Below are 12,615 nucleotides of genomic sequence, written 5' to 3'. Positions count from 1 at the left end.
ATAATCAAACTGAGGGCAGAAATCAACAAAACAGAAACACAGAAAACAGTCCAAAGAATCAATGAAACAAAAAGTTGGTTCTTGGAGAAAATCAACAAGATCGACAAACCCCTATACAAACTAATTAAACAACAGAGAGAGAACATGCAAATAAATAAGATCAGAAATGAAAAGGGGGACATAACCACAGACACAGAGGAAATTCAGAGAATCATTAGATCTTACTACAAAAGCCTGTATGCCACAAAAATGGAAAATGCAAAAGAAATAAACACTTTTTTAGATAAGTACCATATACCAAACCTAAACCAAGACCAGGTGAACAATCTAAATAGACCTGTTAGTCGAAATAATTAGAAAGAGTTATCAAAAATCTCCCTTCCAAAAAAAGCCCAGGACTAGATGGTTTCAATGCAGAATTCTACCAGAACATCCAAGAAGAGCTAATACCTATACTCCTAAATGTATTTCACAATATAGAAACAGAAGAGTCATTGCCAAATTCCTTTTATGAAGCTACAGTTACCCTGATAACAAAACCACACAAAGACTCAACTCATGAACAACGAAGCAAAAATTCTCAATAAAATACTGGCAAACCAAATCCAAGAACACATTAGAAAAATTATACATTATGATCAAGTAGGCTTCATCCCAGAGATGCAGGGCTGGTTCAACATACGAAAGTCTATCAATGTAATCCACCATATAAATAAACTGAAAGAAAAAAAACATATGATCATTTCATTAGATGCTGAAAAAGCATTCGACAAAATTCAATAACCCTTTATGATAAAGGTCTTGGAGAGATTAGGGATACAAGGGTCATACCTAAATATAATAAAAGCCATCCCACTAAAATTAGGAACACGACAAGGCTGTCCACTCTCTCCATACCTCTTCAATATAGTGCTTGAAGTTCTAGCAATAGCAATAAGACAACATAAGGGGATCAAGAGGATCCATATTGGAAAGGAAGAAGTTAAGCTTTCGTTATTTGCAGATAATATGATAGTATACATAAGCGACCCCAAAAATTCTACCAAAGAACTCCTACAGCTGATAAACACCTTTGGTAATGTGGCAGGTTACAAAATCAAATCCAAAAAATCAGTTGCCTTCCTATACACTAAGGATAAGGAAGCAGAGAGGGAAATCAGAGAACCATCACCTTTCACGATAGCCACAAATAGCATAAAATATCTTGGGGTAACTCTGACCAATGAAGTGAAAGATCTATTCGACAAGAACTTTAAGTCTTTGAAGAAAGAAATTAAAGAGGACACCAGAAAATGGAAGGATCTCCCTTGCTCTTGGATTGGGAGGATCAACATAGTAAAAATGGCAATTCTACCAAAATTCAATGCAATCCCCATCAAAATCCCATCAAAATTCTTCACAGATCTGGAGAAGACAATAGTCAACTTTATATGGAAAAACAAAAAACCCAGGATAGCCAAAACAATCTTATACAATAAAAAATCATCTGGAGGCATTACCATCCCTGACTTCAAACTCTATTACAGAGCTTCAGTATTGAAAACAGCTTGGTATTGGCATAAAATCAGAGAAGTCGACCAATGGAATTGAATAGAAGACCCTGACTTTAGCCCACAAACCTATGAACACCTGATTTTCAATAAAGGAGCTAAAAGTATACAATGGAAAAAAGAGAGCATCTTCAACAAATTGTGCTGGCAAAACTGGATGTCAATCTATAGAAGAATGAAAATAGATCCATATCTATCACCACACACAAAACTCAAGTCCAAATGGATTAAAGACCTCAATATCAGTCCGAACGCACTGAACCTGATAGAAGAGAAAGTGGGAAGTACTCTACAACACATGGGCACAGGAGACCACTTCCTACGTATAACCCCAGCAGCACAAACACTAAGGACATCATTGAATAAATGGGACCTCCTGAGACTGAGAAGCTTCTGTAAAGCAAAGGACACTGTCACTAAGACAGAAAGGCAACCCACTGACTGGAAGAAGATCTTCACCAACCCCGCAACTGACAAAGGTCTGATCTCCAAAATATATAAAGAACTCAAGAAACTAGACTGTAAAAGGTTAATCAATCCAATTATAAAATGGGGCACTGAGCTGAACAGAGAATTCTCAACAGAAGAAGTAAAAATGGCCAAAAGTCACTTAGGATCATGCTCAACTCCCTTAGCAATCAGGGAAATGCAAATCAAGACAACATTAAGATACCATCTTACACCTGTATTTGGCTAAAATAAAAAACACCAATGATAGCCTCTGCTGGAGAGGTTGTGGAGAAAGGGGTACACTCATCCATTGCTGGTGGGAATGCAAACTTGTGCAACCACTTTGGAAAGCAGTGTGGCGGTTTCTCAGGAAAGTCGGGATCAACCTACCCCTGGACCCAGCAATACCACTCTTGGGAATATACCCAAGAGATGCCTTATCATACAACAAAAGTATGCTCAACTATGTTCATAGCAGCATTGTTTGTAATAGCCAGAACCTGGAAACAACCGAGATGCCCTTCAATGGAAGAATGGATGAAGAAAGTATGGAATATATACATAGTAGAGTACTACTCAGCAGTAAAAAACAATGACTTCTTGAATTTTGCATGCAAATGGACGGAAATTGAAAACACTAACCTGAGTGAGTTAAGCCAGACCCAAAAAGAGGAACATGGGATGTACTCACTCATATTTGGTTTCTAGCCATAAATAAAGGACATTGAGACTATAATTCATGATCCCAGAGAAGCTAAATAAGAAGGTGAACCCAAAGAAAAACATATAAGCATCCTCCTGAATATTAACCTTCATCAGGTGATGAAAGAAGACAGAGACAGAGACCCACATTGGAGCACCAGACTGAAGTCTCACGATCCAAAGGAGGAGCAGAAGGAGAGAGAGCACGAGCAAGGAACTCAGGACCGCGAGGGGTGCACCCACACACTGAGACAATGGGGATGTTCTATCGGGAACTCACGAAGGCCAGCTGACCGGGGTCTGAAAAAGCATGGGACAAAACCGGACTCGCTGAACATAGCGGACGATGAGGACTACTGAGAACTCATGAACAATGGCAATGGGTTTTTGATCCTATTGCAGGTCCTGGCTTTGTGGGAGCCTAGGTAGTTTGGATGCTCACCTTACTAGACCTGTATGGAGGTGGGTGGTCCTTGGACCTCCCACTGGGCAGGGAACCCTGATTGTTCTTTGGGCTGACAAGGGAGAAAGACTTGATTGGGGGAGGGGGAGGGAAATGGGAGGCGGTGGCGGGGAAGAGGCAGAAATCTTTAATAAATAAATAAATAAATTTAAAAAAAAAGACATTACTAAGAAAGAGAATTAAAGATCAAGCTCACTCATGAACATTGATGCAAAAATATTAAATGAAATACTGGCAAATCGAATCCAAGAACACATCAGAACAAGCATCCATCATGATCAATTTGGCTTCATCCCAGAGATACAGGGATGGCTCAACATATGAAAATCTGTCAACGTAATCCACCATATAACAAGCTGAAAATTAAAAATCACATGATCATCTGATGTGGGATTTCCCCTCTGTATGCTGTGAATACCATTGGTTAATAAAGAAGCTGTTTGGGGCCTGTGATAGGGTAGAGCAGAACTAGACAAGGAAAACTAAGCTGAATGCTAGGAGAGAGGAAGCAGAATGAAAGAGAAGCCATGGAGCTGCCTGAGACAGACATGCTGAAACCTTGCCAGTAGGCCAAGAACCTCGTGGTAAAATATAAAATAAATGGGCTAATTCTAGATGTAAGAGCTAGCTAGCAAAACATTTAAGTAATTGGCCAAGCAATGATTTAATTAATACAGTTTCCTTGTGGTTATTTCGGGAGTCTGGGGAGTGGGAAATGAACACGTGGCCTCCTTACTAAAATCATCTCATTAGATGCTAAAAAAGCTTTTGACAAAATTCAACGTCCCTTCATGATAAAGGTCTTGAAGAGAGCAGAGATACAAGGAACATTCCTAAACATAATAAAGTCAATATACAGCAAGCCAACAGCCAACATCAAACTAAATGGAGAGAAACTTACAGCGATCCCACTGAAATCAGGAACAAGACAAGGTTGTCCACTCTCTTCATATCTATTCAATATAGTTCTTGAGGTCCTAGCTGGAGCAATAAGACACCAAAAGGAGATTAAGGGGATACAAATCAGAAAAGAAGTCAAACTTTCACTGTTTGCTGATGATTGATAGTTTACATAAGCAACCCCAAAAAATTCTACCAAGGAACTTCTGCAGCTCATAAATACTTTTAGTAATGTAACAGGATACAAGATTAACTAAAATAAAAATGGGTAGCCCTTCTTTACACAGATGAAAAATGGGCTGAGAAAGAATTCAGAGAAACATCACCCTTCACAATAGCCACAAATAGCATAAAATGTCTCGCAGTAACTCTAACCAAACAAGTGGAAGACTTATATGACAAGAACTATAAATCTTTGAAGAAAGAAATTAAAGAAGACACAAGAAAGTGGAAAGATCTCCCATGCTCTTGGGTAGGTAGAATTAACATAGTAAAAATTGCAATCTTAGCAAAAGCAATCTACAGATTCAATGCAATGCCCATCAAAACCCCAGCAAAATTCTTTTTCTTTTATTATTATTATTATTATTATTATTATTATTATTATTACAAATTTTCACCTCCTCCCATTTCCCTCCCTCTCCCCCTACTCTCCCTCCTTCTCCCTCTCCAGTCCAAAGAGCAGTCAGGGTTCCCTGCCCTGTGGGAAGTCCAAGGTCCTCCCCGCTCCATCCAGGTCTAGGAAGGTGAACATCCAAACAGACTAGGTTCCCACAAAGCCAGTACATGGAGTAGAATCAAAACCCAGTGCCATTGTCCTTGGCTTCTCAGTCAGCCCTCCATATCAGCCACGTTCAGAGAGTCCAGTTTGATCACATGCTCCATCAGTCCCAACCCAGCTGGCCTTGGTGAATTCCCATTAGAACAGCCCCACCATCACAGTGGGTGGGCTCACCCCTCACAGTCCTGACTTCCTTCCTCATGTTCTCCCTCCTTCTGCTCCTCATTTGGACCTTGGGAGCTCATCTCCAATATGAGTCTCTGTCTCTATCTCCATCCATCACCAGATGAAGGTTCTATGGCAATATGCAAGATATCACATCAGTGTGGCTATAGGATAGGGCCAGTTCAGGCTCCCTCTCCTCAGCTGCTCAAGGAACAAGCTGGGGACATCTCCTTGGACACCTGGGAACCCCTCTAGAGTCCAGTCTCTTGCCAACCCTAAAATGGCTCCTTTAATTAAGATATATACTTCCCTGCTCCCATATCCACTCTTCCTCCATCCCAACCATCCCTTTCCCCCAAGCTCTCCCCATCCTCCCCTTCTCACTTCTCTCTCCCCATCTCCCCTTACCCTCACTCCACCCCCACCCCCAAGCTCTCAATTTTTGCCTGGAAATCTTGTCTACCTCCAATATCCAGGAGGATAACTGCATGTTTTTCTTTGGGTTCACCTTACTATTTAGCTTCTCTAGGATCATGAATTATAGGCTCAGTGTCCTTTATTTATGGACAGAATCCACTAATGAGTGAGTTCATACCATATTCATCTTTTTTGGGTCTGGGTTACCTCACTCAGGATAGTGTTTTCTATTTCCATCCATTTGCATGGAAAATTCAAGATGTCATTGTTTTTTACCGCTGAGTAGTACTCTAATGCATATATGTTCCACAATTTCTTTATCCATTCTTCCATTGAGGGGCATCTAGGTTGTTTCCAGGTTCTGGCTATTACAAATAACGCTGCTATGAACATAGTTGAACAAATGCTTTTGTAGTATGATAGGGCATTTCTTGGGTATATTCCCAGGAGTGGTATTGCTGGATCCTGGGGTAGGTTGATCCCGAAATTCCTGAGAAACAAACACCAATGATAGCCTTTGCTGGAGAGGATGTGGAGTAAGGAGAACACCAAGCAAAATTCTTCACAAACCTTGAACTCAACTTCATATGGAAAAGCAAAAAACTCAGGATAGCCAAAACAATCCCATACAATAAAAGAACTTCTGGGGGCATCACAATCCCTGACTTCAAACTCTACTACAGAGCTACAGTACTGAAAACAGCCTGATATTGGCATAACAATAAAGCAGGAGGACTAATGGAACCGAATTGAAGATCTGGATATTAATCCACACACTTTTGAACACCTGATTTTTGACAAAGAAGCAAAAAAATATCAAATGGAAAAAAGAAAGCATATTTAACAAATGCTGCTGGCATAACTGGATATCAACATGTAGAAGAATGAAAATAGACCCATATCTATCACCATGCACAAAACTAAAGTCCAAATGGATTAAAGACCTCAACATAAAGCCAGCCACACTGAACCTCACAGAAAAGAAAGTGGGAAGTACACTTGAACGCATTGGCACAGGAGAACACTTCCTAAATATAACCCCAGTAGCACAGACACTGAGAGAAAGAATTAATAAATGGGACCTTCTGAAACTGGAAAGCTCTGTAAAGCAAAGGACACAGTCAATAAGACAAAATGACAGCCTACAGAATGGGAAAAGATCTTCATCAACCCCACATCAGAAAGAGGTCTTGTCTCCAAAATATAAAAAGAACTCAAGAAATTGGTCATCAAAAGAACAAATAATACAATAAAAAATGGAGTAGAGACCTAAACAGAAAACTCTCAACAGAGGACTCTAAAATGGCTGAAAAACACTTAAGAAAATGCTCAATATCCTTAATCATCAGAGAAATGCAAATCAAAACAACTCTGAGAAACCATCTTACACCTGGAAGAATGGCCAAGATCAAAAACACTGATGACAACTTATGCTGGAGATGATGTGGGGCAAATGGAACACTCCTGCATTGCTGGTGGGAATGCAAGCTGCTACAGCCCCTCTGGATGTCTGTGTGGTGATTTCTCAGAAAATTAGGAATACACTTTTGGGTATATATCCAAAGGATGCTCAATTGTGTGACAAGGACATGTGCTCAGCCATGTTCATAGCAGCTTTGTTTGTTATAACCAGAACCTGGAAACAACCTAAATGACCCTTGACCAAAGAATGGATAAGGAAAATGTGGTACATTTACACAATGGAGTACTACACAGCAGAAAAAAATAACGACATCTTGAAATTTGCAGGCAAATAGATGGAGCTAGAAAACATAATATTGAGTGAGTTAACCCATACCTAGAAAGACAATTATCATATGTATTCATTCATTAGTGTTTTTAGACATAAAGCAAGGGAAACTAGCCCATAAATACAATCTCAGAGAACCTAGACAACAATGAGGACCCTAAGAGAGGCATACATGGATCTAATCTACATGGAAAGTAGAAAAGACAAGATCTCCTGAGTAAATTGGGAGCATGGGGATCACAGGAGAGGGTTGAAGGGGAGGGCAGAGGCAGAAAAAGGAGCGGAGAAAAATGTAGAGCTCAATAAAATCAATAAAATAAAAAAATCCAAAGAAACTATAAAGGCAAAATAGTAAATGACATATTGCCCACTACCATAGAGGATGATCAGAATATTCTAGAAATGTCATAGTTGGAGCCAGGACTGATCTCCTGCCTGCCAAAGAGCCTCAATCTCAGAGTTTAGAACAGAACACAAGGTCCCAGAGGTGAGCCTGGGCAAACTCCCAAGAAAAGCAGAAAGAAACAGCCCAGAGGTGGAGTTGTGGCTCAGAGCCAACCTCGAGGACTTTAGCCGACCTGGTTCATCCCCAAAGCCCTCCTTGCTATAGCTTAAGAAGTGTGACTTCATCCATGAGTTAGGAGTTCCCACCTTGAACCTGTACCCAAATAGCCCCTCAAGGAACTGGCCTCCCACTAGCCCAGCCCAGCACCAAATAGGCTTCAGCTTCAACTCCTGGATGGGGGCAGCGGCCAGCAGCCAGGTAAGCAGCTGCCATTCTGTGCCTGGGATACCTGAGACAGCAGAGTGGGCACATCTGGGGTTGTGAGGTTGGCTTAGCCGAGCTCTTCCACAGCACTACCAACATAACATTAACCTGCTTTATAGAGAACAAGGAAGTTGTTATTCTGAGCCAAATCCCCATCACTCAGGAACACAGACTCAGTGTTACCCTTTACCCCTACAGACATGTTCCCTCTGTGGAAGTGACATCGACAGTCACAGAAGTAAAGTGAGCCAAATGTGGTCTTATCAGATAGGTATATTTAGAATATATAGGTAGACATAGAAGGTGTGTGTGTGTGTGTGTGTCTGTAGAAGACTCTTCAATAGGGTTCAGAAACTAAGGGTCTGTTGGGTTCATCATAAAATCCAAGAGGTTTTGTGGGGTTGTTTATTTGAGGCAGGATCTCCTAGGCTGGCCTCAGTCAAACTCACTCTGTAGTTGGGTCTGACTTCAATCAAGTTCACTCTGTAGTTGAGGCTGGCCTTCAACTCACATCTATCTCCTGAGTCATGGAATACCTGGGACTGTAGTTTTCTCGAGTACGGAAAATGTTGGCTGCAGAGGTTGATACTGACTGTTAAAAGGGCCTAGAGATAGTCTATAATAACTGACTCTAAAGAGCCTGTGAGTTTTCACCCGTCAGTCACGGTTTAAGGGTCTGTGGGCTTTTGAATACCCACAAGGCTTCTTCTGAGGACTTCAGTTGCTGTAGTTATGAGAACTTGGGCTCTCTGTCTCTGTTTTCTGCCTGAGAGATAGGAGACAAAGAGATGGCTGCCTCCCAGGATGGGCAGGAAGGTAAACAGGTGCTGCAGAAAGCATTCAAAGCAGTTGGGATCCCAGAGATATTTAAACACTTGGTTATTGCATGGCTGAGTAGCACAAAGCCTCTAGTGTGATATCAGCCCAGGGAGGGGTCACCCTTCTGTACAGCGGGCATCAGGAGACATATTCACATGCAATTATCACAGCTTTTCCAAAAGACAGTGAGGATGGAGGCTGGATGCTGTATTTCTTCCAAAAACGTTTTTATTGCATTTTATTTATTTACCTGTGTTTGGGGGAGGTATACACACACACACACACACACACACACACACACACACGGAAGTGAGTTTGTGGTAATCAGCCATCTTCATCCGCCCTGTGGATCCCAGGGAGGGTTCCAGGGAGTCCTGAAGGGAGGGAGTGGTCTCAGTCTTCCAACCAGACCTGGGGCAAGCTGAGAGCTGCTGAGGAAGGAGAGACGTTAGGTTTGGCAGTCACCCTACCCGGTGCCTAGAGTTAGTGGAGCCCATGGAGGGCGGTGCAGGCAGCATACCGGTGCCTGCCCTGCACTAAGTGGGTGAACAATAGAGATAACTGCACACCTAGGTCAGCTGTGCGCTGCTTCCAGCAGGATGCTGGGAAGTAAAGAGATGAGTAAGAAATGATTCCTGTTTTTTGGGAGGGACTGTAGATCATTAGACCTCACACTGAATATTCTACTTAAGAACCCTGGAGTTGCCTAGACATATGCACAGAAGGCTGGTGATGTGGCTCAATTGGTAGAGTGCTTACCTGGCATGCCTGAATCCCAAGCTCAATACCAGCACCACCTAAATTGGGCAGTCATGCACACCTGTGACCCTATCGCTAGAGCTGTGCATGTAGAAGGATCAGGTGTTTAGCATCATCGTCAGCTACACAGTGAAATTAAAGCCAACCTGAGCTATATGAGATCCTGCCTCAAAGGGGATAGAAGATGGGACAGATGGGTGCATGGTAAAACAAAAGCATTAAGCTAACAGAGACCATAGGCAGACATCGAACGTCTTCAGTCGCTCTCCCCCCTATTCTTTGAGACAGGATCTCTCACTGAACCTATGACTGGCAATTAGCTACTGGCCAGCAAGCCTCATAGCTCTACCCCAGCAGCCTGGGAGTGCAGGTGCATGCCACGGGCCAGCTTTCCTAGCTGGGTGCTGGGAACCAAGCTCAGGGCCTCATGCATATGTAGCAAGCACTTTACAACTGAGCCATACATTTGGATTGGCAATCTATGAGAGTCAAGAGACTCTTCATACAGACGAGAAACTGCAAAGCCTCATCTGGAGAGAACACTCATTTTCCCCATCTCCACCATTCCCTAACGTCCACCCATCTCGATGCTCTTACATGCCTGGTGTCTCTGTGAGGTCTTTGAGTTCGGGATTTCAATGGAAGATAAAAAACACATTTGGGTTTCAATTAAGTAGCATGGACATTCCCATCAAAGCAACTCATCCTTTAAAAAAAATGGTTTTTAGGCCTGGCAGTGGTGGTGCACACCTTTAATTCCAGCACTCAGGAGGCAGAGGCAGGCGGATCTCTGCATTTGCAACCAGACTGGTCTACAGAGTGAGTTCCAGGACAGACAGCACTACATATAGAAATCCTGTTTCAAGAAAGGAAGGGAGGGAGGGAGGCAGGGAGGGAGGGAGGGAGGGAGGCAGGGAGGCAGGGAGGGAGGGAGGCAGGGAGGCAGGGAGGGAGGGAGGCAGGGAGGCAGGGAGGGAGGGAGGCAGACAGACAAAAACAAAAAGGTTTTATATATTCTTTTAAAAATTCATACATGTATACTACATATCTTGATCATACCCACCCTCATTCCCCCCATCTCCCTCCCAGCGCCCACCCCATCTTCCTCACAACTTCATGTCCTTTGATAACTGTTAACTTACTTTCCCCCACCGAGTCCTATTAGCACTGCCCGTATGTTCATGGTCCTGGGGCCATCCGCAGGGGTGTGACAAAATTACCAGTCACTGTACCTCAAAAAAAAAAAAAAAAAAGATTCGCTACCATTAACTGCCATTAACTCCTCAGACAGAGGTGTGACCCCAGAAGCTCCCTTACCCGTATTGAAATTACACCTGGCTTGTGTGGGTATCCACAGCTGCTCTAGGTTGGTGGCGCGACAGCCATGTCATGGCCAGAGGACAGCTTTTCACAGCACCCTTCTCCATCCTCTAGGCCCTTACATTCTTCCTGTCCCCGTGACGCTCCATGTATGACTGGGCACTCACGGCCATCTGTTGTCAAGGCTTTCTCGGGTACCACAGATCTCTGCACTAATCCCCGCCCACTGCAGTCGAAAGTGTCTCTGGCCAAAGCTAGAAACATGAACACCTCACCTCCTTTTCCTCCTTTCCTCGCAGGTCCTTGCTATGGTTGCCCGTTCTCTCCACGGACTCTTCTTATTCCCATTTCCCAGAGACGCGCCATGGCCAATCTCTCTGCAGTGTCTCTCTTCATCCTCCAGGGCTTCTCCACCGTCCCTGCATTACAGCGGCTGAGCACGGCCGCCTTCCTTCTCATATACCTGGCTGCAGTTCTGGGGAATGTCTCTATCATGGTAGCGGTGGCTCTCAATACTCGCCTGCACACACCCATGTACTTCTTTGTCAAACACCTCTCCCTGGTGGATCTCTGTTCTACATCCACCACTCTGCCCCGGGCCCTGGTGGCTGCCATGGCAGACACCAAAGAGATTTCCCTCGCGGCCTGTGCATCCCAACTCTTTGCTTTCGTCTGCTTTGGCTCTCTCGAATGTTTTCTCATCACCTCCATGGCTTTTGATCGCTGTCTAGCCATCCATAGGCCCCTGATGTATGGGGCAACCATGAATTCTCAGACCTGCGTCTCCCTGGTGGTGGTGGCATGGGTCAGTGGGCTCCTCTTTTCTACCTTCCACACGGTCAATACCTTCACCTTGTCCTTCTGTGGTCCCAACATAATCGACCACTTCTTCTGTGACATTCCCCCACTCATGCATCTAGCCTGTGGTGACCCCGGAAGCCATGAGGCTGCAGGCTTTGCAGTCAGTGGCTGCGTCATCATGACCTGCTTTGCCCTCACCTGCGTGTCTTACGTGCTCATTGTGTACACAGTGGTTCACATCCGCTCCTCGGCTGGCCGCTGGAAGGCCTTCTCCACGTGCTCCTCCCATCTGGCCACAGTGCTCCTGTTTTATGGCACTGGAAGTTCTGCCTACATGCAGCCCACAGCCCGCTATGCCCCTCTGCAAGGGCGCATGGCTGCTGTCTTCTATTCTATCCTCACGCCCACTCTGAACCCACTAATCTATAGCCTGAGGAATAAGGACATGAAAGTTGCTCTGAGAAAGCTGTATCCACAGGTGGCATCTTGGAACCTGTGGTTTAGACCCGGGAAGGTCCAGAATACCACCTCCAACGCATTTCTCCTGTAGCCATGCTGGAGTTCACCAGAAACTCTTTAAAACAGTTCCCGGCCATCTGTGCTGCTCTCTACGGTGGGTGTGGAGGGAACTGTCTACCCGCTAACCCAGGCATACACCGGTTGTTTTCTTTCCATGCCTGTCCACCTTCTGGTATCGCATTTCCTCCAGACTGAAACACGTTGTCTAGATGAGGACCGGGGAAGGCTTGAGAGGCTCATGATACATGCAACAAATCCGGAAGCCTCACTAAGGCGCCTCCCAGAGATTAAACAAACGGTAAACTTGAGGTGGTTGCCAGCAAAGTTGCAGGGCCTCCAGTAACACAGCTTTCCCGGGACACTGCCCATACTGGAGTGAAGCTGCCCAAGACACTCACATTCTCCCTGTACACCACAACCATGGGGCTGTAGCTCACTACAATAAACTCA

General features: G+C 44.1%; 1 protein-coding gene across 1 annotated transcript; it reads left to right on the top strand.

The window, feature by feature from the left end:
- The first annotated feature begins 11,209 nt into the window (after positions 1-11,209).
- On the top strand, positions 11,210-12,196 carry LOC130868478 (olfactory receptor 1019-like). Its single transcript, XM_057760686.1, has one exon. The coding sequence runs from the start codon at positions 11,210-11,212 to the stop codon at positions 12,194-12,196; it is 987 nt and encodes a 328-aa protein (XP_057616669.1).
- Positions 12,197-12,615: the final 419 nt, after the last annotated feature.

Source organism: Chionomys nivalis, chromosome 2 (assembly GCF_950005125.1).
Source record: "Chionomys nivalis chromosome 2, mChiNiv1.1, whole genome shotgun sequence".
Classification (NCBI taxonomy): domain Eukaryota; kingdom Metazoa; phylum Chordata; class Mammalia; order Rodentia; family Cricetidae; genus Chionomys; species Chionomys nivalis.
The sequence above is the reverse complement of the archived record's forward strand: the minus strand, read 5'-3'. Positions and strand labels throughout refer to the sequence as shown.